At 38.2% G+C, this 27,332-nt stretch overlaps 1 protein-coding gene across 7 annotated transcripts in view; it reads right to left on the bottom strand.

Annotated features, from left to right (window-relative positions):
* Positions 1-27,332, bottom strand: part of TP53BP1 (tumor protein p53 binding protein 1) — a 72,177-nt gene that overhangs the window by 17,977 nt on the left and 26,868 nt on the right. For 6 of the 7 annotated variants that reach the window (XM_077764559.1, XM_077764555.1, XM_077764558.1 and 3 more), the window contains exons 12-18: positions 23,554-24,877; positions 16,962-17,081; positions 16,001-16,204; positions 12,036-12,093; positions 10,947-11,039; positions 5,476-5,956; positions 1,683-1,835 (exon numbers count right to left, since the gene is read on the bottom strand). In XM_077764559.1, coding sequence (XP_077620685.1) covers positions 1,683-1,835; positions 5,476-5,956; positions 10,947-11,039; positions 12,036-12,093; positions 16,001-16,204; positions 16,962-17,081; positions 23,554-24,877 — 2,433 coding nt within the window. The remainder of the gene's footprint in view (positions 1-1,682; positions 1,836-5,475; positions 5,957-10,946; positions 11,040-12,035; positions 12,094-16,000; positions 16,205-16,961; positions 17,082-23,553; positions 24,878-27,332) is intronic. The other variant, XM_077764557.1, reaches the window with a different exon arrangement.

The raw sequence follows: 27,332 nt of genomic DNA, 5'->3' as shown, positions 1-27,332 counted from the left end.
GGGTTCAAGCCCCGCGTCGGGCTCTGTGCTGACTGCCAGCTCAGAGCCTGGAGCCTATTTCGGAGTCTGTATCTCCCTCTCTCTCTGACCCTCCCCTGCTCACGCTGTCTCTCTCTCTCTCTCCTAGAAATAAATAAAAATATTTAAAATTTAAAAAAAAAAAAAAAGTTCAGTTGATGGGTGTATGGGTGGCTAAGTTGGTTAAGCATCCAACTTTGGCTCAGGTCATGATCTCATGGTTTTTGAGTTCTAGCCCTGCGTCAGGCTCTGCCTGACAGACAGCTCAGAGCCTAGAGCCTGCTTCTGATTCTGTGTCTCCATCTCTCTCTGCCTCCCCAACTTGTGCTCTGTCTCTCTCGGTCTCTCAAAAATAAATAAGTGCAAAAAAATAATAATAATGATAAAAAAAGCTCTGTTGTCAAGTAAGTTTGGTAACTTCCATGTTAAACAATAAAATAGACATCTTTAATAAAGGACTTCTTAGAGCCTTTAATGTAATAGGCACTGAGAGTTTCCATGGGGGAAAGGAAGTTTTTCAGCATTTGGTGTTTCTCAAACTACCAAATTACCATGGAACTTTTCTTCACTCTCTTTAGATACTCTTTAGAGTATCTAAAAGGCCTGCTGTTTCCAGAAATATAGAGAGCACCACATCAAATAATAAAGTAACATGTATAACATTTTAAACTACAACAGTTACAAAAACTGTTCATGAAATAAAATTTTTTTCTAAAACTGCTAATTTCCTAATTTTCTTAAAATAGTAGTAATATTGAAAAAAATTCCACAAACATAAAAATTGAAGATGAATTAACATCTGGAATTTTGGTGTATAATAAAGTACACAAGGCAATTTCTCAAACTAAAGTCAAAAGCTTTCTGACATGAGGGCCAGAATGGCCCATTAGTGAACAACAGCAATAATGCGTTCCATTTAATAAAACTGTATCTCAGAGTTTAATTCTCTCTGAGCTCAACTTCCTGTATGGCTACCTGGCAAATTTTTTTTAAGTGCCTAAGCAGGGCAGTAAGGCCTAAGGAAGCATCTGTGCCTCATATCAGTTAATAAAATGAGTTCCCAGAAATTAACATAGGTACCAAGAATGGTGCCACACTTTTAATTCTTGAAAATCTAATTTCAGTTGGTATTGAGATCTAAACACAGCATATGATGCCATCCAATGCTATAATGAATCCTACTAAGACCTAAAGGTGCGCCTCCTACCAACAAGTCTATAACCACACATGGATGGAGATCAAGAAAGGACACAATGTGACAACAAGTGAGAAAACAGTGAAAACCTATGAGAAAACATGGAGCAAAGCAAGGAGTTCTGAACCTCTTTACAGTTTCCAAGAACTAAAAATAAGAGATAAAATGTAAAAATAAGATAAAATATAGTTACAACATGACAGAGATTTATCAATGTATTCTTTACAAAAACAGAAACCATGATGGGACTGGTTAAATAAGTGGCCAGAAGTTAATCAGTAAACTCATGGTTGGGAAAAACACAGAATTCAAGACTCTCCTCTCTTACTAGGTGTTTAAATCTTTCTAATAAAATGAAGGAAAACAAAGAAGTTAGTTGCACAAGAAAGGCAGGAAGGGGTGGAAGTGGAGAGGCAGGAAATTTTTTCTACCAAAAGAAATTTGCCACTTACACCTAAGTATGCATTACCTCAGTTACTTTTCTTTCTACTTCCGTTCCATCCACATAATACACATCTGTGATGACACGGGTGACAAGTGTGCGAACCTCACGGATTGTCCTCATGTGGCGATGCAAGACATGACCATGTGGAGGCTGAGGCATATCAAATTCTTCCTCTCCCTGTGATAGAAAATATAGAACACAAGCATGGGTCTCACTGCAAAGTGGCAGAATCAAAAATCAACTGCTTCATGATGAGCACTGTTCAGAGGTTCCATGACTTTAGTGTGATGGAATTTTCCAGCTGCTTTATTTTTTTTATTCACCTATAGATAAGAACAGGGATGGACCAGCTATATAGCCTGAGGCTAGGAAGAGTTTTGATCAGTTATCACTTAAAATGACCTATTTCTGTCTCGATCAAAATTGTAACATCTAGCACTTATACCTAGGATATTTAAGTGAAACTATGACCCCCCCCAAGCACATTATTTAGATTATAATCCTTCTGATTTTGAGGCTGACTTGTAAATCAGTATACAAACTTAACACTTGCAATATCTCTTTAAAAAAAGAAAGGCATTTTTTAAAACTTCATATATATAAAAACAGAGTATCTGTTAATCTCAGTGCAGTCGGTTTTTTCTGCATATACTAAATCAGAACTATAGTTTCTTTATGCCTAGAACAAGATACACAGATTTTTCAGAATATGAATCTTTAATCTCTTCCACATAATAGACTGTATGTAACTTTAGAGTCAGACTAGTGCCGAGTAAAAGGGTTTTGTATTTACCTTTACCATAAAGGATTAATAGCTTAAATAAATAACTTGAATAAACCCTGCATTTTTGTTTATATGACAACTGCTATACACATGTTTTCTCATAACACATATACCACATTTAACAGTATCCACACCCTAACCCCACGGGTAATTCAGAGGAGAAAATACACACTTTTCTTCTCCCACCTTATTTTTCCATAGCAGACTGATTTTTTCTTTCAGCAGTGTCAAAGTATCCAAGTCTTTCAAAAGAACTATATATACCACTGCAATGATGATGATCCTGAGTTTTTACTGACCAACGTGGTAGTGGCAGTAATTTACCTAAAGATTTCAATAATTTACCTGAATAATTTCCACTCCAACTCCATCTTTGGGGTAAAATATCTACTAAAATGGATATGTAAATTACGTGAATAAATATAAATAAATAGCATGGAAACTTACACCAATTCCTTAAAATACTTCTACATATACAACTCTGGTTAATGAATGGCCAGAGCACTGGTCTGTCACATCTCAATCATCAGGGTGCCCCTGCATCAGAACCATGACAGCCTGGACCTCCTGCCCTCACACACAGAGAGTCAGGTCCCGGATCACAGAGGTCTGAAAGGTTTCAGGAATACATAAAGCACTCCTTGTATTCAGGCTTCTCAAGAAAGCTTCCTGTATTTTTCCACTACAACAGCCAGACACATGATCACTTCAAGAGAGACACTTAAATAAACATGACTGATAGAATAAGAAAGGAAAGAAGGGAAAGGGGGCAGATAAAAAGAAAGCTATGCTTACTCTCTCTTCAAATAGTCTTCTGAAAAGAGGTCTCTGTAAAGATAAATAACTTGAAGATCTTGTCATCATAAAAGTAAGATAACAAAATGAAAACAAAACCATACTGTCACTTCATTAAAAGCCTAGCTCCAGGCCCACAGGATGGAGAAGTGAAACTTTAAGAAATGTCAAAGGTAGGCTGCCTATGCTTTCCTCCCCACTGGCCTGAGTCCTACCCAGAATGCAGAGGATACAAAAGCACTGACACCTGGAAAACCTCCATAGAGCCTTCCTCATTTTCCAACCATTCTTCAAAAGACAGCATTCCAATCTATATTTTCTATTACCGCACCCATCCCATCTCTTTTTTTTTATCATAGTAAAATACATGTAACATGAAATTTACCATTTTAACCATTTTTAAATATACAGTTTGTGACATTAAGTACATTCACACTGTTGTGCAAACATCACCATATCCACCTCCAGAACTTTTCATCTTTCCCAAGTGAAACTGTACCTATTCACCTAGATTTTTCTAGCACCTTTCTTAACAGGAGGATGTAGCTCTTAAAAAAGTTATTTCACTCCATATGACACAATATTAGTACAGTATCAGCAGTGGCTTTGTTGGTGGTAACAGCAATATTTAAAATAATAATAATCAGTAGGGAGTAGCAACAGCCAATATATACTGAACATTTACTATGTGCCATGTAATCCTCGTATATTCCAGATAAAATGGTCTGACTCCAAAGCCTAGGCCTAGCCGCTCTGGCTCACTGGCTCCTGCTTTCATGAAAATGAGACAGGAGCAGGGATTATTTCCCTATTTTGCAGAGGAAAAATGTAAGGAAAATATAATTTAATGGCTTCAGTAAGATTGCTATCTTTAGGATCAAGTTTAATTCTTTCTATAAAGGCAGAGAAATTATTTGTAGCAGAATGCAAACACTTTAAGAGTAAAAACAGGTGCAAAATAGGGTCTGATCTACTATAACCTCTATATTCAAAAGGCTATTCTATTTTTAATCTGTACAAACTGATAAATTCTTGGGTCTCAGAGACCGTGTTACCATAAAAGGCTAATAACATAAACAGAATTTCTGGAGTTCCTGGAGAGGAATGGATAAACAGAACAAGACTACACAGGCCATGATTATTAAATAGAAAAGCAACATAGCATAATGAAAAGAATACCGATTCTGAAGTCAGATATGCTGAGTTCAAATTCCAGTTCTGCCACCTACTGATGGCAAAATCTTGGGCAAGTTACTTAACCTCTCTTCAGCTTGGTTTCTTTACCTGTGAAATGGGAATAATAATACCAACCTCATGGGTTGTCTTGAGCACAATGCTGATACACTGTAGGTGTTCAATAAAGAGGAACTATATTATTTTATTTTTATAAAACAAACAAGTTGGACAATTAGAACGAAAGGCACATCACTAACGAAGCTTTCCTAGGCAGATTCCAAGTGAAGATGATCTACCACAGCAATTGAAAAGGCATTTTGACCACTATTAGTAACTTCCAAACTTTCCCTGCTGTGGAACCCACTGCCACCTGATGAAACTGAATGAACTTCCGCTTATTTGTTAACACGTACACTTCTACCACCACTTCTTATTTGTTACTACTACCTAACTCCCCTACTCCAACTCCCAACAACCTGCTGCTCCTCCAGCCTCACTTCCACCAGCCCTGATCCTTTTCCTCCCATTATGTCCCGCTGCAGCCTATCTCTGCAGTCCTCATCACCTGAGGACACCCTCCTTCCTCTAGTTCTCTTACTGTTCCTTGTTTCTAATACTGTGCTACACTATCCTCCACGCTTCTATCCCTTCTCCTCTGCTTCCTACTCCTTCAGTTCCTAGGAACCTTGGTGAAACAGACTTGGGAGAGAAGCAATTAGCTCCAGTGCTTTTAAGGGAGGATGAAAAATGATAGCAGAAGGAAAAGATTAAATGTAGAAGAATACCATAGGGTCCATACTATATTCCTGGCTTTTTCTTCCAGTAAAGACCTACTTGACAAACTCTAGCACTATTTCATTTTCTATAAGAGACTATCTATTGGCTATACCTATCCGTAATTTTCACTACCCTCACTTTCTATCCCAGAAAAATTATTATTAACGACTGGTCTGCACAAAACTGTTAAGAATTATCATTAGGTAGAAGTACCACAACTTATAATCTCTGGGAATCCAAAAAGTCAAAAACAGGGCCCCTGAGATACCCTAGACGTTCTCTCACCTGGCTATGGAGCGACTCTGTATCATCCCCAGGGGCACTGACTGGCTTCTCACCACTCCCCCTCTCAGTCTGAACCATGGCGTCTTGTTTTCCAGAGTTCTGGTCCACCGTACTGGTCCCCTGTTCACACACATTCTTGACAGTCTGGGTTGCTGCTGAAACAGTTTCTGGGACCCACAGAGAACGCTCTATGGTCTGGATTCCTATGTTATTTTGGCTGGGCCTTTCAATCAAGGCATCACTAGGCTTTTCCTGATTGGTACTCTGTCCTTCTTTCTGGCCTTCTAGCACATCTGTCTTCACTGCTTCCCCTTGAGGACTGGATGACCACTGTGTAGCCACCTGCCGAGAGGCAGGAGATGGAGGGTTGTTGACAGGACAACTGGGCTTCATGGGCTGTTGACTCTGCCTGGTCCTGTGGTCACCTTCCAATTTTTTCTTCTCTTCATCTTGAGTACTTGGAAAACTGAGCAAGTTCCCTCTGAAAATCAACCATATAAAGAAACCAGGTCAAGTAAGCAAGTGTGAGTATGTGTGTGTACTAGCAAAGGAACCATAATTTGACAAGATGAGAAATGTGGGGAAGGGAGAAAATAAGGCGACCAAGACTATCACCTTACAAGTTTTTCCAACATAATTTCACTCTTGAAAAATATAATGGTACATAGGACTATATCACCATGATGATAAAACAGTCATAACATTTATTCCCATCACTAGCTATGAACTCTGAAATTTGACACAGGAAAATAAGGTAAACTAAAAAATGTAAAGCCATCACTTAGGTCACAGTCAATGAAGGCTGTTTACAGATCTACTTCAAAAGAGATCAATTAGGTCAACACGTCTCATTTGGTTTTTATTGGTTCTAACATTCCTTAAATGACTCCTAGCATTTTAGATTCTTTTCTTCACCCCCATCCCCCACCCCTGCAACAATAACCAATAGTTTTAGGGAAAGAAACTTAATCTATACAGGATAGGGTTATAGGTGAGAGTCTAGCTTGGCTAGCTAAACTGGTATATCTTAAAACTAACAATTCAGAATGACTTGTTTCCTCCAAGAAAGTTCTCAAGATACAGCCTACTTTTCATCTGGCTATTAGGGATTTATTCATTTATCCCACAAGCATTTGATTACTGTCTCCTATAAAACAGATACCGTGAAGTCATGAGGTGCCTAGGGGCTTTCTTAAATGTCTTCAACCAGAATAAAAAGGTCCAGATTAAGTCCAAGTAAGCAGGTTACACAGAAACTTGAAATTCATGTCTTACGGGCACCTGGATGGCTTAGCTGGATGAGCATCTGGCTCTTGATTGCAGCTCAGACCAAGATCTAGTGGTTTGTTCGAGCTCTGCATGGAACTCTGCACAATGTGGACAATCTGTCTCCCTCTCCCTCCCTCCCTATCTCCCACTCCCTCTCCCTCTCCCCCTCCCTCCCTTCCTCTCTTTCTCACTGCTTCCTCAATTCTCTCTCTCTAAATAAATAAACTTAGGGGGCACCTGTGTGGCTCAGTCAGTTAACCATCCCGCTTTGGCTCAGGTCATGATCTGACAGTTTGTGAGTATGAGCCCCATGAGCTGTCAGCACAGAGTCTGGAGCCTGCTTTGGATTCTGCGTCTCCCTCACTCTCTCTGACCCACCCCTTGCTGTCACACACTCTGTTGTCAAGAATAAACATTAAAAAAATTTTTAATAAACTTCAAAAACAATTCATGCTTATTTATTCATCTCTATTTAAAACACCTAACACAGGGCTTAATATACAGCAAGTGCTTAATAAATGTAGTCTGGACATTTATTAAGATTCTCTCCATTAAGTAACTGCAAAAATCTACTCTCAGATTAAGTAAACTAACTGTAGAAGTAGCAAATTCATGTAGAAAATGTCTTAAATCTTAACTTTTTGGTAAATCACAAGTTCGATCAATTAGTACACTACAAACAAAATAAGAATTAATGCATTTTAGCCTACATTAAATGCACAGTAGCCAGAATAAAGATAAAAGGAATCCACTCTGAACTGATCATAGTAAGACCACACCTGAGTCTGTTTCAGTTTGGAATATCCTATTTTAAATAAGGCATAAACCCAGAAGATAACATCCAGGATGACCAAGGATCTAGAAACCATGTCTTATATTGCTATATTCTTTGGCCAGGAAAGATGGAACTAGTCACTGAGACCGAGAAAGCTGTCTCCAATGTGGGAGAAGCTCTCACCCTGTAAGAACTGAGCTGACAAGGGCAGGCAAAAAAAAAAAAAAAAAAAAGAAACATGAAGAGCTCTTTGGGAAAAGAAATGCTCTGCTCTGGATCTTGAGTAAGAAAGATAAAAAGTTTCTGAGATTCCTATCTTATTTAGCTCAGTTTACCAAAACAGGATTAATGACAGATTTAGAATAGAGTTCTAGCCAAACAGAGCCTGGTAAAAATTTGCTGGTCATAGCTTGAGTCCTCAAGTGAATAAGGATATACAATACAATAAAGATGAGACAAGAAGAATAAGACCACCAAGAGGCAGATGAGTAACACCTACGTGTGATGAGGTTGTAAGTAACCATATATAAAATTTACTCCGCAAAGGGCTAGGTACACAGCAGATGCTCAATCAATACTAGTTGCATAAAACAAAGCAATTAAGAAGACTCAATACATTTTCTCTACAAATACTCATGTATGAATCTTTTAGACAGTTAACATATTAACTAGGTAACCAAAGTTAGTTACACGCTACAAGAACAGGATCAGCCATTTGAAGAATTCAATTACCATCGTTTCCCACCCTTATACAAGCTTATCACATTTTATAGAAGCTGTTTATTTGGGGTAGAACCTCTGAATAGAATTTCACTTCCAAAGCAAAGTTTTGTTTTATTTTGGACACTTACAAATTTTTTTTAATGTTTGTTTATTTTTGAAGGAGAGATGGGGGAGGGGCAGAAAGAGGGTGACAGAATCTCAAGCAGACTTCTGAGCTGTCAGCACAGAGCCCAATGTGGGGCTTGAATTCACTGGCCACGAGCTAGTGACCTGAGTTGAAGTCGGACCCTTACCCAACTGAACCATCCAGGTGCCCCAGACTTTTTTTAAATCTTAATTGATGAGCATTAAATTGCTTTTTTTCCCCAAAGAGTTAAGCAGAACAACTCTCTTCTCTAATGACCAAAGATGTCTCATTGCAACATTAGCAATATTCAGCAGATTCCTATCAAATATCAGATATCAATATCCTATGATTTTGGTATTTATCATTCTCACATTAGCCTCACTCAAATGAGTGACGCGAATATCATGGTCATTTCCCCCCACATTCATGTATTTTCATAGATCTATATAGAACAGTAGGTAAAAAGCAAAGCCTTAATTGCAACACATACTGTAGAAAGTGTTGCCCTACTCCTATCAAGTTCATAAATCCTTACACATAAATAAAACTGAGAAGTACCTACTGGAAAGATGTGTATTAATGTCCCAATAAATAATAAAGAGAAAGCTTTAGCATTAAAAAAGAGCTTTGGAAGACAAGAGAAATCCAGGAAATTTTTTTAATTTTTTAAATTTATTTTGAGAGAGAACGCCAAGTGGGAAAGGGACACAGAGAGAAAGAGGGAATCCCAAGCAGGCTCCACACCACCAGTGCACAGCCCGATATAGGGCTGGAACTCACAAATGGCGAGATCATGACCTGAGCCAAATATGGACACTTGACCAATTGAGCCACCCAGGCGCCCCAAGAAATCCAGTAAATTCTAAGAAGGGCCACATGTCTCTTTATTCATTAGTTCCAGCTACACCATCCTACCTTGGTCACTATATGCCAGATTTGGAAACTGATACTAAGAAAGCAAATTTTAGGGGTGCCTGGATGGCTCAATCGGTTGAGCGTCTGACTTCGGCTCAGGTCATGATCTCATGGTTTGTGGGTTCGAGCTCCGCGTTGGGCACTGTGCCAACAGCCAGCTCAGAGCCTGGAGCTTGTTTCAGATTCTGTGTCTCCCTCTCTCTCTGATCCTCCCCTGTTCACACTGTCTTTCTCTCTCTCTTAAAAAAAAAAAAAAAAAGAAAGAAAGAAAATTTTAGCAGAAAAAGTCCAAATAAAATTAATCCAAAGTGAAAAAAGGGAAGAATAAATCTCCATACTTAACAAACTTTTAACCTTTATATTCTGAGTGCAGGTCTGTCTGTGAAATAACTGAAATCAAATACAGCTGGACTTTCAGGCCCATGTTCTACCAAGGTTAAACAAAATCACCAGCACTTTGACCTCTCTAAAGATATTCTAATAAAATGGGAAGGTAATACAATGCCTCAGTAAATTTAGTAATTGTGAGGCCATTACCATATCACTTTCTGAATCACATAAAGTGGGGTTTCACCTAACAAGCCTCTTAATACAATAAAGGATATGAGCTGGGCTGTTTGATTCTCAAGAATATCAACAAGTTCACATTTAATAATCAGAATGCCAATAAAGCACTGACATGTTTCTTTTCAATATTTATGCCAATAAAGACTATAAAAGTTACGCTGCAAATAACACTATTAGGAATATATCTACTGACAAAACATTATCACATTCCTGAATTAAAAATACACTGAATACCACCTCATAATGAAAATACAAGTTTATTTCCATTGCCATCACTTATTTCCCTATATTAAATATAAGAATTGTACATCCCAAACAAGATACTCTCATTATTTAAACAGAGAAAAAGGGGTGCCTGGGTGGCTCAGTTGGTTAAGCATCCGACTTCAGCTCAGGTCATGATCTCACGGTTCATGGGTTTGAGCCCCACATCGGGCTCTGTGCTGACAGCTCAGAGACTGAAGCCTGCTTCGAATTCTGTGTCTCCTTTTCTCTCTGCCCCTCCCCCATTCATGCTCTCTCCAAAATAAATAAATGTTAAAAAAAATACTTTAATTATGGAAACCAACTTGACAATAAACTATTTGTAAAAAAAAAATACTTTAATAGAGAAAAAAATACTTTGAAACTCAATTTTTTATTTTCTGTTTCATAGCTATTCTAAAAGAGTATAGAGTAAAGAAATCATGGACAAATCTTAATTGCATCAAGTAAGACAAATGTTAAATTTGGGGTGTTGCCCCAAAACAAATCTGTTTTGCCCTAAGGGAAATTAAAGAAAAATAAAAAGTCTTGTTAAAAATAAACATTTCTAAATCTAAGAAACCCAAGAAGTAATCTTAAAACTACAGAATATAGCTTCATAAATTTATGAAGACTGAATCATTTCAAATTGACACAAGATCCAGACAAAAATCTGTATCTATAAAATATTACTTTAAATTTCTCATGACATCTCACTTATCAATCTAACTAGAATATGTCACAGTCTGTCAGATAGAAATGTAAGATCAAGTTCACAAAATTCTAGATTCTGGAACCAATGATTCTGCAAACAAAAGACAGCTCAAAAGAGGCTATGAAAATAATGCTCACTTGATGGGTGCAGAGGGAGGATCACGATTTCGAGCCTCATCATCTTGTTGTGCTTCACAGACACAGCTAAACGAAGACATGGTCTTCTGAGGACTAAGATTACAAGTTAAAGCAACATACTGTGTTAGTTTTGAAAGGAAAAGTACCCCTGGAGATTATCTTTTTTAGGCACAGAAGGAATAAAATCCTTGCTCTGCATCCCAAACCCCACAACACCTTATGCCAAAATGCCATTCTTCATATTTGTTTCCAAATTAGCACAAGAATAATCTCTCAAGGAAGATTCACAGGAAATAAGATGGACAGAGGACTATAACCAACAACATCTGACAAATTAAGTTTTCATTCTTGCATGGTAATAACCAGCTGGAGCTGAACAGGGGCACATGTTCAAACGGGATACAGGTTCAGTCAGCCATCATCCTTAATACCTTGTGTTCTTGCACCTAGCTTGCTCTACTTATTTACTGCATCCGCCACGGCTGATTTAAGAATCCTCATCTATACTTCACCAACTGCTGCTAGTATGTTCACGCTGGATGACTCACACCATAAACCAATGAAACAATTCTACTCTTACCGCCACCAGATGGCAAAGCTTGCCACTAGAGCCTCAGGAGGGGGTCAAACACATCCTCAAAGCATTACAGCATTCATGACAAAGCAAAAATAACAGCTCAACACAGTAGTTAATTTGGCAGCCAGAAGAAAAAGTGACCTGAGGTTGCAGCAAGGAGTCCGGAATCCTTGAAGGAATAAGGTCTAAGGCTATTTCTCGTTAAACCCTTTATTACATTACCAACAGCAGCAACAATCTCAGTCTCATCAAAAGAAACAAAGAAAAGAGCATTCCCACATGAACAAAAGAAAGGGAAATACCCTTAAATATCTTAGTTCTAAGTATAGCAAAAGCTTTATTAAACTGAATGCATTAATAAGACAGCCTACTGTTAGATTCAATACATGGCTAAATCCTTTACGCTGGAGTTTCATTTTAAGATTTTTCCTTTATTGATAAATCATCTTCCTCTTATTACCAGAGTGGCTTTGTATATTAAACTCCTCTAAATAGCAACCAGCTCAAGTTACCTGGCAACAGCCTCAGCAACAGCAGTAGATCCATTTTTTCTTTCACCAATTGCAGGCTCTGAATAAAAACAAAAACAAGAAGAGAAAGGAAAGAGAAACAAAATTCAATTAGTATCACACCTAAACACCTTCTCTGAAAACCTGTTCTATTAATAATTGCAACAAATAACAAAAAGGGGAAAGAATAATAAGTGAACATAAAAGACATCATTTTTTTGTATAATTAAAAAAACTTTTTTAACGTTTATTCATTCTTGAGAGACAAGATAGAGCATGAGCGGGGGAGGAGCAAAGAGAGAGGGAGACACAGAATCCAAAGCAGAGCCTGATGCAGGGCTCAAACCACTAACCATGAGATCACGACCTGAGGACCTGAGCCGAAGTAGGACGCTTAACTGACTGAGCCACCCAGGCGCCCTGACTTCTTATCATTTAAATAGCACAAGTTTTTCCTCACTTGTACCAATTTTCTTTCAAATTTCCTACAGAAGACTAATCAGTTTGTCCAGAAATATAATGTAATGAATTACTCAATAGTAACATGTAAAAATCAAAATTAAAACTTCTCCTCAATCAATTCATCTCTTCTTATACATGATGTAAAAAATTTACATAAGAAAATACAAAACTTTAAAAAAGAAAAAAAAACTTTATTAAAATAAATTATGCAAGAAATGTTTTAAATTGATACAAATTTTAAATAGTGTGCAGTCTGTTTTTTTGTTGTTGTTTTTAATAGTGTGCAGTTTTAAGAGAACCCACACACAGAAGATACTCAAGTTCCTCCCAAAGTTCCTTTGGGACAGAAATTTGAAAAACGAAACACATTTTCAAGAAATAATCTGTAGCAGGGGCGCCTGGGTGGCTTAGTCGGTTAAGCATCCGACTTTCGCTTAGGTCATGATCTCGCGGTTCGTGGGTTCGAGCCCCGCGTCGGTCTCTGTGCTGACTGCCAGCTCAGAGCCTGGAGCCTGTTTCAGTCTGTGACTCCCTCTCTCTCTGACCCTCCCCTGGTCACGCTGTCTCTCTCTCTCTCCTAGAAATAAATAAAACATTAAAAAAAAAAAAGATGTAATCTGTAGCAAAGAATTAAGAGCAATAATGAGAAGAATCCCATATTCTCAAAGCAAGGTCACTAATGCCAAGGGATTAAAATGTGTTCATTTACAATTTATTCCAGCCTTAGAGAAAATAACACATATTTTTCAACATTTCTAAAATACTCATGACCCAACAAAATCTTCTCAACAGTCTGTCAAGGTGGCAGCAGAAGTTTAAAGGTTAGAGCCCAGGCTCTGAAACAGGCCCTGGCCCCAGCATTTAGTAGTCCAACCTGGGAGTAAATGCCACCTTCTGAGTCACCTTCCTCATCTATAAGATAGAGATAAGCCAGAACCAACCTCACAGGTTTGTTATGAAGATGAAATGAGTAAAACCGAGTCCAGTGACTGCCTGACATTGTATTCATCTTATAGGAAAGGTAGTAACAGCGTCCATTATGTTAGCTCCACTTAAGGTCGTCCCTATTGTAACTTCAAATCTAAAGACTCAGGCTACCACATACTTTCTTGATAAGCCCCACTTGATTTCAGAGAGGAAAGTAAAAACGGAAACACATAATACTTTAATTTCTACTAAGGTTCTATCATTCAAATTAATAAGCACTGAAAAAGCAGAGTAGCACTGTAATTCAGACCCAGACTGCTGGTTCTTAAAACTGCTTTTTTTTTTTTTTAAGTTTTTTTTTTTTTTTAAGTGTTTTTTTTTTCCCCTAGTAATCTCTACACCCAACACCGGGCTCGAACTTACAACCTCGATATCAAGAGTCATGTGCTCTTCCAACTGAGCCAGCCAGGCATGCCCCTGGGTTCTTAACTGGGACGCCTGGGTGGCTCAGTAGGTTAAGTGTGTGACTTTAGCTCAAGTCATGCATGCCTTGTGGGTCATGAGTTTGAGCCCTGTGTCAGGCTGTGCTGACAGCTGGGAGCCTGGAGCCTGCTTCAGATTCTGTGTCTCCCTCACTGCCCCTCCCCTATTCATGCTCACACTTGCTTGCTCTCTCTCTCCCTCTCAAAAATAAACATTAAAAAATACTTTTAAAAAACGACTTTAAATTCAGACTACCCCATTTACTAGCTGTTTGACTCTAGTTAACAGAACTTAGTTCACAGGTTTGTTGTGAGATTCAATGAGCTATACATGTAAAATGCCTGGAATTTTACTCCAGATGCCTAGAGTATCAGAAGTACTCCAAGTATATTAGCTAAAATTTCTTTTCTTTGGTCTCTAGGGAATGAGAGGCCCTTCTTATTCAAGTCCACGATTCTGCCTGTAGTCTTTGAAAGCTTCCTCTCCCAACTCCATCAGGGTTTTGATCCATTAACTGTTTCCCCTTATTCCCTCATTTTTTAATCCATCTCTCTTTTGGAGACTTTCTCTCAGCCTATAAACTGCTTAGGTCTCTCTCTGTTTAGGTATAAAAATGAAAACATCTCCAATCTTTAAGTTAGCATGTTTTTTCCTCCTTTCTCACATAAACTTCTCAAGAGTCCAATACGCTTGCTGCTGCTTCTTCCTATTACTTCTCAATTAACTTCAGTATTAACTCCCACCCAAAGCACTACACTGGAATAGTTCTTGATAGAGTCAACAAACGGATCCTAACTGCCAAATCCAATGTACATTTTCAGATATACCTTATTAGACACTTGCTTTTACGTCTGACATTATCTTTTTGTAATTCTCCTGCCCATAAGCTTCCTTTCCCATCTCTTTTATGAGTTCTTCCTGTTCTAACTCCATTAAACAGCATTTCCAAACTACCTAGTGGAAAAATTATAAACTTTGGTGTCAGATCTGACTCAAACTCTGAGACTGCCTCTTTGCAATTATTGCGATCTTATGCATATAACTTTAAAACCTCTGTGTCTGGAAATAAGGAGATCTACTTTGGAGTGCTATCATGAAAACTAAATTCAGATGTGGATTCATTCTGCATTTCTTCCCCCTCCCTCTTACTTCCATATTCAACCCTCTTACTTCCATATTCAACTGGTCCCAAGGTTCTTTCAATTCTACTATTCACCTCTCATACTGATCCCCTCATCTCCATCTCCACTACTAAAAACCCTACCTTCTGGTTAAACAAAGACTGAGTTTTCCAAGCAGGAGAATAGGAAATGGGAAGGCCATGTGAGAAATAAAGCACAAAGGCATGAAGTTTTTAAACACTCAGCTCAGACTTTTAAAAAAGCAAATTTGATATTATTCCCTTGCCTATAATTCTTCAGTGTTTCAGCATCATGTAAAAGGCATTTCCAAATCTGGATCTTTGCAATCTCCCTTGTTCGTACCTTCTCTGTATTCTAGCCACACCCAACAACATCCAAGTAATGTGAGAAATAGTCAGCACAGGCCTAGAGTGTGAATCCACAATCCTACATTTTCTACCTTCTTCTGAACTGTTTCTGAATATGGAAACCAATTACTTTATTTTTTTTTTAATGTTTTATTTATTTCTGAGAGAGAGAGAGAGATAGCGTGAGCAGGGGAGGGTCAGAGAGAGAGAAAGAGAGAGACAGAATCTGAAGCAAGCTCCAGGCTCTGAGCTAGCTGTTAGCACAGAACCCAACGACGCAGGGCTCGAACCCACGAACCATGAGATCATGACCTGAGCCAAAGTCAGATGCTTAACTGACTGAGCCACCCAGGCACCCTGAAACCAATTACATTATATACAGGTTTAATAAAGAGAAATAAGCAGCACCAAAGATTTAAAATGAAGCATCTTCAGTAACATGACAGTGACTACCTGAAAGCAAAGAATTAGGTCTATGAGAGTGACTTTAAAAATACATTTATAATTATAGAAGTATTAATCATTATAACTAGGAAAAAGATAACTAATACTTCTCATATGATTTGGAGCTACTAATTGCCCAAGACTGACATAAAATAAAACTTACTTTCCAAACTAAACTGCAAAGACTCTTCACTTGTCTCGGTCTCAGGAGTGACCAGTTTCATTCTTAGACACAGTTTATCATCCACCTCTGGGGCAGCCCCAGGATTTCCTTTTTCATTCTCAAGTATAGGATCATTGGTCTCCACCATGCTTTCAGACATGACATCACTGGTTGCTATGGTGCTTTCTGGATAGTTGCTAATGCCTGAAAGAGGGGGGCAGGAGGAAGAAAGAAAAACCACTAAAATACAAACATGAAAAACTACAATTTACGGTCACCAAGTTGCCTGTTTGGCTCCACCGCTCTGCAGGATTGAAGGAGGATTCCTAGGATAGATCCTGTCACAGTATCAACAACTACACACTAGTTTTGACACCTGGTCTTAAGAGGAGCAACAGGATTCAGTTCCACTTCTGCATCTGGACAAAGGATGCTGCATGAGCCCTCAGCCAACCCACATCTGCCAGCATCAGGCATAGGTAGCAGGAGACTCCAGACGGCATGACTGTTACCTCCCAGCACTGACTAGAGAAAACAAATAGGTTAATGCAGAAGACTACTGGCTGCCTGATGGAAGGAGGATCTAAGTGTCCCTGCCCTGTCAAGTAGTAGACTGATAGCTGGGGTACTGAATAAATAGTACTTCTACCCTATTTGCTGTCCCTTCCTTCTAAAAATAGCTCTATATCATTGCTTAGCACTCGATTCTATTGCCTTGCAACTAATAGAATAAAATCCTTATATTCTCTCCCTTCCTTCCCTCCACCCTTTCTTTTTTCTCATTACCACTAAGTATCTTCCAGGAGTAAACTCTTGGAATCAAATATCACAACCTTATTCCTCCTAAGACAAAACCAACCTTATCAGGAAGGCCCAACTCCTCAGATTTAAAAGAATCACTTGCATAAGAATGGTATCTCAGAAATTCTGCTTTAAATATCATTACATTTTAGTCACTCACCAATAGGAGTACTGTGTCTCTTGGGCTCCAGTTTTAGGTGACCAATAAGAGGTGGAGTTGCACCAGTCAATGGTGGGATAATATCACCTTCTTTAGGCAAAGTGAAATGAAATGGAGTTTCTGGAGGGGGTAAAAAAAAAAAATTAAAAATAAACAAAAAAGAAACCAAAACAGAAGTATAAGAAGAAAGTGAAAGTGAGAAGTATTTTAATTATTCTTTTCCCTTGCTCCCCAAATCAGCCTCATTCCCAACCCACCTCACCAGGCCTCCCAACCAATTTCCTATTATTCTCTGTGCTCTGGTTGTAGCCAACAATAGGTCTAACACAACGTAAACACCAGATAACAGACAAATAGAGGAAGCCCAAAGTTTAGAGGGCCTGAGGAACATGAGGTCAAAAGGAACATGAAATACATTCCTTCTAGACCATAATACTAATAGTCACACATAAATGCCTGCACAATGGTAAATCCCACATATATGAGCATTCCCAGTGTACCCATTTTGGCTAGTCATCAATAAATTAATATAAACGTAACAATTTGTCAAGATATAAAACTTTATATTTAACTAGGTTTTGGTTCCAAATTTTTTACTAATCAAAATTAGCGAACTGCCAAAATGACATTTTCTGGGGGCATCTGGGTGTCTCAGTCAGTTAAGCATCCAACTCCTGATTTTGGGTTAGGTCATGATCTCAGTCAGGCTCTGCACTGACAGCACGGAGCCTGCTTGGAATTTTCTCTCTTCCTCTCTCTCCAACCCCGCCCCCCCCAACCTCGCAGTTTCTGCATACACAGACACACACACATACTCTGTCTCTCTCTCTCTCTCTCTCTCAAAATAAACATTTTTTTTTTAAAAAATCACATTTTCTGATTTCCTAATTATCTCTTTTAATAAAGTGACTAAGTTTGGGAGGAAAAAAAAGAACTGTGCTAGACTGCTCCTCTTAAACCTAACATCTGAAAATCTGTACTTACTTTTCTGTGATGGCTCAAAATAGCTATAATCTGGCATACCCAGTCTCTACTCCTTTGCAAACATTTTGCCCAATGTGTATCCCAACACCACCAAGCAATTATCCAATTCTCAGCAGAAACTGACTGGTATCATTCACTTCTGACACTATCTACGGGGAGATGGCATCAGTCCCAGAAGAATGCCCCCACTTCAGATGCCAATCACAAGGCCAAGTTAAAAAAAAAAAAAAAAAAAAACAAGGCCAAGGTGTTATCTGTGTTTCTCATCAAATGGCTATACTTTGAGGGTCCCACAACCTCCTCCCTCAGGTCTGATTAACCTAGAAGAGCTGCTTACAGTACTCGGAGAAACACTTACTTACATTTACCAATTTATTATGAAGGACATAGATGAACAGCCAAATGAAGCAGTACACAGGGTGAGGTCCAGAAGTGTTGTGACAGCAAGAGCTTCAGTCCCCTTGCAAGTCCCCTCAAGAGCCTTGAGATACCTACACTCCGGAGGCTCATTACAACTTGGGTGGACCCTTATTAAATCTTGTTGTTCAAGAGATTTTATTAAGCTTTAATCTCCAGCCCTTCCTTCCAGGAGGAGGGTGGGTAAAAGTGAAAGTTTCAACCCTCTAATCATTTTGTCTTCCTGGGAACAGCCTGGGTCCTGAGGCTATGTAGGGATCCCACCCTAAATCACTTCACTGCCAAAAAGACAGAGGTGTTTGAAAGGGTTTATTATGAATAACAAAAGGCATTCCCCCAGGGTGCCTGGATAGCTCAGTCGGTTAAGTGTCCTACTTTGGCTCAGGTCATATCTCACGGTTAGTGGGTTAGTGGGTTCAAGCCCCACATTGGGTTCTGTGTTCTGTGCTGACAGCTCCGAGCCTGAAGCCTTTTTCAGATTCTGTGTCTCCCTCTCTCTCTGCCCTTCCCTGCTCATGTTCTTTCTGTGTCTCAAAAATAAACAACAAAAAAAATTTTTTAAAGGTATTCCTATCACTTAGGAAATTACAAGGATTTTTGGAGCTGTGTACCAGGCACTGGATGAAAACCAAGTTAATTTCTTATAATACCACATTTTTCTCTTTTCATCTTTTTCCACTCCACTTCTATCTTTTATTATCTTTCATATGAAGCACTTTGAGACTTTTTTCTTCAAAGTCACAAAAAAACAAAAAACATCTCTTATATCTACATGTAAGAGAAAATGAATTAGTAACCTGAAGGGATGAAGAGAGAAAATGAAATCAACTTTAGAAATAAAGGGTGAAAAGTATACATGCTCAGTAACAGAAAGAGAAATGGGTCAGGTAGATAAGGTTTCATTCTCTGGCAATTAACTTAAATAACAAGTCCTTTAGGTTAATAAAGAAGAACTTAAAAGAGATACAGAAACTAAAAAGTAAAAAAAAAAAAAGTCTCAAAAAACATCAAACATTGCAAAGATATATTTTACAGAATTTTGGTTCCTAGAACAATCACCTGCACTGCACTGCTCTCTTGACAGGAACCATCCCTCATATTATGACTGACCATGTAGACTTTTGAAAATCTATGTGGGGGCTCCTGGGCAGCTCAGTCAGTCAGTGTCTGACTCCTGATTTCGGCTCATATCATGATCTCACAGTCAGTGGGATCAAGCTCCGCGTGGGGTTCTGTGCTGTTGACGTGAAGCCTACTGCGGATTCTCTCTGCCTCCCCCCTGCTTACGTGCACATGCGCCCTCTCTCCTCTCTCCCAAAAACAAACATTAAAGAAAATCTATATGAATGTACGAAATCCTCAAGTACTTCCTTCTATGTCATACCATAACAGGAAAATGTAACATGCAAGCATGAATTACCTACCAAACATTATTTCCTGTAACAGGGTTTCCTTTGCACAACACTAGATAGTACTTAAGAAAAATTATTTGAGCACCACTGACCCAGCTGCATTACTACAACCAAATGGAAAAATGAATCTAATTTTATAGGCAAAACTGCACTCCTTATCTGGTCCTTCAATGAATCATTCCTGGATTATTACAAGAGCCTATCAATTTCTTTGCCAGAAGTCTCCCATCTTCTCCAACCCCCAATTCTTTCTGCACACAACGAAAGCAACATTCATATAAAATATTTGAACATGCTGGCGTCTTATCAAAATGCCAAGGTTTCCACCAGAAGATAAATTTCTAACCCTTTAATCAGCATTCAATTAACTAGTAGCAGCCTATATTTCTAGTCTTTAATTATTCATATTCAGAAAGCCTCTATTCAATGTCCTACAAATGTTTTCCCCTTTCTCTGCTTTTGTTCAACTCATACGAAAGACACCACTAATCAAGTTATCACCGTCCTGCAAAACAGTATTTTAACCTCTGATACTAGACTTTTCCACATATTTAATTCTTTCTCTGACATCTAGCACACTTAATGCTTAAATTAACAAGTCCCTTCTTGCTATCCCAGATTATCATGGGCTATCCTATTGTATGCCAGCATACCAATCTATTAAGAAAGCAATGAACAAAAGGAAACTTAATATCAATCATCAAACTAGCTAAGTGGGTGTCTTTATTACTAAGGTACTTTAGAAAATTCATTAGTCCAGGGGCGCCTGGGTGGTTCAATCGGTTAAGCATCCAACTTCGGCTCAAGTCATGATCTCACGGTTCATGGGTTCAGGCCCTGCATCGGGCTCTATGCTGACAGCTCAGAGCCTAGAGTCTGTTTCACATTGTGTCTCCCTCTCTCTCTGACCCTCCCCTACTCACGCTCTCTCTCTCTCAGAAATAAATAAAACATTTAAAAAATAATTTTTTAAAGGAAAAGAAAATTCCTTAGTCCAAAGCAATATTTAAAAAACTTTTAAAGTCAGGAAGGTATCCCTTACTTCTAACTTTTTGTTACAATCTACAACCCACTTTATCTTGTTCTGTGCTCAAAAGAAGAACCGGTCACTTTTTAACAACTGATTAAAAGTCATCCAGTTAAAAATATAAGAATTCCTATACTAGGCCACTTCATGCATAAACACTTTACCCTGAAAGTCTGCCTCTGACATTAACATCTAATTAGGATGATATTCATAAAGCAAGCCAGTAAAGGTTAGAGTTAGAGCACAAAACATATCTAGCTTCCCTGATCATGATTAACCTATCATAGACTACCTCTTGTGGATTTAATTAAAGACTTACTGTACTTGTCACAATTTTTCCTGTAATCAACCTATCAAAAATGTATTCTATATTGAATAAGGCTAGGTTTCCAAGTACCATCTTTCTAAATTTGTACTTTAAAGTTCAAGAAGTTTCCTTAAACAGATGTCTGAAGACAATGTCTCATGGCTCCAAGTTATCTATCCATATAGGCACTTAACAGTGATTCTCTCCTTTTCTCCCCCAATCCCCTCTCCCCTCTTTTGTACTGTTTGAACTTTTACAATTAAGCATGTATCTTTTTTTTTAATCAATAAAGCTAGTAACAAAAACAGAAGTAACCCTTCTAACTTTACCATATAGGAATCTAATGAACAAACCTAGGACTCAACGAATTCATTATCTTTCATTTTGTCTTTCCAGGCTAAAGAACCATTAACTTTTTAGGTTACTCTCATTTAAATTAGTCTCTTAAGCTTTAGCAACTAAACAACTGTATTTTAAGTACAGAATAATTTTTTCCTTTTTTCCAGCAATGCTCTTCTGAATGATTCACTTTAAGACTAATTCTCTAACAGTCCAAACACTGTCTTCACTGTTTTTAGTTGTTTGGCTCAAAAACTAAAATCTTGAAGCAGAAAACAACTTACTAGTATTTTCAACAATCTAGATAAAAGACTAGTAAAATAAGTTTTTTACTATCACAGTGTCTACTAAAATAAAGAGCTGGCCCTGCCAATTAATGGTGTAAGCAAGAATTCACGGAGCAAGAATTCATGTTAAAATGATACAACAAATATCCCAATGTTTTAGAAGCTTCTTTTGCATGGAAGTGCTAAGATAAATAAAAAATACTCCTAAGTAACCATATTAAACAATCTATAGGTCCTAATGCTTTCTTAGCCTAGGTCAGTAACAGTAGTTACATCTAAAACAATCACAAAAATATTCAACAATACAGAATATTAGATCATTCAGATAGTTCTTTGCCATAGTTTGTCAGATTCAAAGAAACTTGGGGCGCCTGGGTGGCTTAGTCGGTTAAGCGTCCAACTTTCGCTTAGGTCATGATCTCGCGGTTCGTGGGTTCGAGCCCCGCGTCGGGCTCTGTGCTGACTGCCAGCTCAGAGCCTGGAGCCTATTTCAGTCTGTGACTCCCTCTCTCTCTGACCCTCCCCTGCTCACGCTGTCTCTCTCTCTCTCTCTCTCCTAGAAATAAATAAAAACATTAAAAAAAAAAAAAAGAAACTCTATTACATAGTTTTACAAGAGAAAAAACATAGACTTCAGAATCAGGAGACCTAGGTTCTAGTTCCACCTCCATTATTAACTAGCCATGATTTTAGAAAGAAGAGAATGAACCCATAACCTTTATCTTCCTTCCAAATATAATAATTTCTTGTTCTAAAAAAGACTTTAAAATCCTGAATATAAAACCTAATGAATAGGGGCAATTTTGAAAGTTAACAACAACAACAAAAAAAGTACTACTAATAATCACACCTAGAAAAGAAGTATTAACTTGGGACTGTTTCAGAAACATGAAAAGGTCTGATCAGCCATACTTATAGCTATGATGCTGCCCAAATACTGTTTCTCACTTCAATATACCTAGAGGCTTGTTTTCTTAAATTTGTATTTTGTCTTTATTTTTCTGTACTTAAGATATTGTTTTGTTTTTAAATTATACTAAATCTGGGCATTTAGAAAGTATTCTCATTCTGGTCTTTGGTAAAATAGCTAAAGAACATAGACTAATATCAATTCCAGTTTAAGGGTTTTTTTGTTTTGTTTCTGTTTTTTAATATTTTGTTATTTTGGGGGAGAGTGCAAGCAGGGGAGGGGCAGACAGAGAGGGACAGATGATCTGAAGAGGGCTCTGCACTGACAAGCTGATAGGAGAAAGCCCAATGTAGGGCTTGAACTCACAAACCATGAGATCATGACCTGAGCCAAAGTCAGAATCTCAATAGTCTGAGCCACCCAGATGCCCTTTCACATTTAAGGTTTAAGATGTATGTATGTTGACCCAAATTAAGAAACTTTACCTACTGCCCATAGAGAGGAAAAAAAATCAGTAACAAAACACTCTTTAACAGAGTTCTGAATATTTTACTATATAGGATAATCCAAAAAAATCCTTATATTTCAAGGTAACTGTCAAAATATAAAAATATGAGCAAGGTTAGGACCCAAGTAAAAAACACCAGATTGTTACAATTTCTAAATAATTAGAAAATTCATATTGATTACTCCTGAGTTATAAAGCTGATAGACTTCAGATGATTCCACAATTACAGCTCTAAAAGAAAAATATAATGCAAATTTCCTTATTTCCCAATTATGGCTCTTCATAAACATAATCCCAAGTTAATTTTCAGAGTAACCAGTCCATTAGCACAGTACTCTCCTACCTTCTATTCCAAATTATAATTTGGTTGGAAACACAGAACAATTTACAAGCACACTCACCACTAGAGCTTTCACAGAAGCTTTGTGAAGCATGGGCAGAGGCTTTCTCCAGCTGCTGGGCATCTACACCTGGGCCCAGCTGCTTTACATTAGCTATTTCTGAGTCTTTTGGTAATGAGTTACCAGTTTTCTCTTGAGGTTCAGCCTGCTGCATTTCCTGGTCAGGTCTCAGAGCATCATCTGCTCTCACTGAAGTCAAGGGAGGCTGTAGGGAGTGAACCACTATAGGTTCCTTTTCTGCAGTCACTGATTTCACATCCCTTTCATATTCTGCACTCTTTTCTTCCTGGGTGTCAGCTCTATTCTCAGCACATGCTTCTATTTCCGGAGCATCATCCTCCCACGACTGGGAATCTGAGCATTTCTCCACTCCCTCTAAAGGTTCAGAAGAAACATCAACTCTGGGAGATGGTTCCTTCACATCTACAATGACAACACTTGAATCCTCTGAAGTAGCTTCTTCCCAAGCCTCCTGATCCTTATGTTCCAATTCTTGGTCAAGTACTGGAATCTTCTGGGGGGAATCAATACTAATCACACTGGTTTCAACTTCCATAGCTTCTTGGCATTCTTGTTTTGGGATTTCCTTTGGAAAACACAAGCCTTGGGACTGAGTTTCAGTCAGAGAAAGGTGCAATGGCACTCTCTCCATATTTTCTTCTTTGGGCTCCTCTCCTTGACTTTCACAAGGAGTCTCAGGGATTTCCTCCACCTCAGACCCTGAAGACCCCTCCTCTGGATGATGTTCTTTAATTTCCATAGCTTCCTCCTGATCTAACACACTAGAGAGTGCCTCAGATCGAGTAGCTGGAGAAGGAACTGCCTGACTTCCTGAATCACAAGTGAGATCAATACAAACATCTTCTGCTACAGTCTCTTCTCTGCCTTTGCAACCAGTGGCTAAAATACTTATGTCGTCTCTGGTTTCTGTGTCACCTCCCTTTGTTTTATCCTTCTGATTCAATTCTACTTGGCCATCTTGTGATGGATTCATTAGGGTATTATCATTTTCAGCAGGAATAAGTTTAGAATTAAGAACTGGAGACATGGGTTCAGTATCCTCAATCTGTGTGTTTTCTCCATCTTCATCAATCCTGTGGGAACTCAAGCTCTCCATCTTTGGGGACTGACTATATTCACTTGTAGAAAGCATCAACTTACAAGAATCCCCTGTCAAAGAGAGCCCAATATCCTCAATGGAATTCTTTGGTTCTATCTCTGAAGTTTTAGAACACTCAACAGTCAAAGATGAACTATGCAAATCTCCACCTTTCTTCCCATCATTTGATCGCTCTTCCAAACTTGGAGATGGAATGAAAATGTCCTAAAGAGGAACAAAAATAAATAAATAATTTGTTCATAATCCTATTTCTTTTAAATATAATCCTTGAATTCATCTAAAATTTCTAAATCAATTACTGAAGAATTACAGAACTCTAGGGCCATAATCTCAGAAACACAAAATTCCTAAATCACCAGTCTTTTCAACAACCCGAGTCACTCACTTAACCCTTTTCCTATGAATCACTGATCGAGACTAGTACAAAAAAAACATTAAAGTATTAACTTATCCTTCTAAGGGTAGGAAGACACTTAAATTTAACTGTACATCACCAAGCTACTACAATCTTGTCATATATTTGATAGGCCTTCAATTACACAGTAATCATTTAAACATATGCTTACGTAGCCCACTTCATTTCTCACAAAGAGGGAATATAGTTATTTCACTTCCACTATTTCAAACTATGCTGGCATTCAAAAATAGAGGTTAAAATCCAAAGCTTCCAGTATCAACAACAAACACCACTACATACCAACAGGGATGCCTGAAATTAAAACGACTACATCCTGTTGGTGAGGATATGGAACTATTAACTCTCATACACTGCTGGTGGCATGCAAAATGGAAAAAAGAATGACAGTATCTTATAAGGTTAAATATACATTACCATATGACCCAGAAATTCCACTTGTTAAGTATTTACCCAGAAGAAATAAAACCCTATGTCCGTTCTAAGATGTGGTTGCAAATGCTTACAGCAAAAACTGTTTTTGAAAAAAAATAGTTCAAAACTGGAAGCAACTCAAGCGTTCATCAACTGGTGAAGAAACAAATTGTGGATATCCATGTTATGGAATACTACTCAACAATGAAAAGGAATGAGATGTTAATACATGCAACAATACGAATAAACCTCAAAAAATGATGAGCTAAAGAACAAAAGACCATATACACTTTATGATCCCAAAACAAAACTATAGCGAAAGAAGGCAAATAAGTGGTTGCCTCAGGTGGAATAGGGGTCAGGAAGTTAGGGAGAAAGAATTAACTGCAAAGGATTATGAAGAAACTTCTTAGGTGAGGAAACTGTTCTGAACTTTGATGAAGGTGATGGTGACGGTGTTTATACATTTGTACACAACAATGAAAATTCATCAAACTCTCCACTTAAAACAGCATTTTATTTTAAATAACACCTTAATATAAAAAAGAGAAAATAACCCAAAGTTTAGATATATTTTTAATTAATTTTTTAAGTGTTTTTTATTTATTTCTGAGAAAGAGAGAGAGAGAGAGACAGCGTGAGCAGGGGAGGGTCAGAGAGAGAGGGATATACAGAATCTGAAACGGGCTCCAGACTCCAAGCTGGTTGTCAGCAGAGAGCCCGATGTGGGGCTTGAACCCACGAACAGTGAGATCATGATCTGAGCCAAAGTCGGACGCTTAACCGACTGAGCCACCCAGGCGCCCCAGATATATTTTTATATAAGAACTTACATTTAATGTGTTATTTTGCCTGACTTAAATGCTACAAAACTCTAAATATAGCTGATAAGACATTAATTTCCTATGATTTTTAAGGGAAAGAGAAAATCAAAATTAAGTTGCCAAACATTCTGTATATTCCATAAATGCTGTTATTTCAATGTCTGGTGTTATTGTTTACCCTTTCAGATTATAAAAAGTCATAAATTTAAGACTGCTCATATACACTCAGGTGTGACAAAATGAGTATAAATTGTTCAACATTTCTAAATGGCACTGGACAATAAACAATAGCCTTGAAACTTCATATACTCTCTCACCCTATAATTCCACTTCTGGGAAATGATTTGATGGAAGTACACTGCGACTTAGTTACAATACTTTTCAGTGAAAAGTATTATTCAGAATAGGAAACAAATAAAATACCTCATATGCCTACTAATAGGAGATTCATTTAAAAATTATGATATAGAGGGGTGCGTGGGTGGCTCAGTTGGTTGAGCGTCCAGCTTCAGCTCAGGTCATGATCTCATGGTTTGTGGGTTCGAGCCCCGCGTCAGGCTCTGTGCTGACAGCTAGCTCAGAGCCTGGAGCCTGTCCTCGGATTCTGTGTCTCCCTCTCTCTCTCTGACCCTCCCCTGCTCATGTGGTCTCTCTCTCTCTCAAAAATAAATAAAACATTAAAAAAAAATTTTTTTAAATTATGATATAGGAGTGACTGGGTGGCTCAGTCAGTCAAGTCATGATTTCATGGTCTATGAGTTTGAGTCCTGCATTGGGCTCTGAGCTGTCATGACAGCCTGCTTCAGATTCTGTGTCTCCCTCTCTCTCTGTCCCTCCCCTGCTTGCGTGTACACTTTCTCTCTCTCTCAAGAAACAAACATTAAAAAAACATTAAAAATAAAGTTAAAATTGGAGCGCCTGGGTGGCTTAGTCAGTTAAGCGTCCGACTTTTGCTTAGGTCATGATCTCGCGGTTCGTGGGTTCGAGCCCCGCGTCGGGCTCTGTG

This window comes from Crocuta crocuta, unplaced genomic scaffold (genome assembly GCF_008692635.1).
Source record: "Crocuta crocuta isolate KB4526 unplaced genomic scaffold, BGI_CrCroc_1.0 scaffold102, whole genome shotgun sequence".
Lineage (NCBI taxonomy): Eukaryota > Metazoa > Chordata > Mammalia > Carnivora > Hyaenidae > Crocuta > Crocuta crocuta.
Note: the sequence above shows the minus strand (reverse complement) of the source record. Positions and strands in the feature narration are given on the sequence as shown.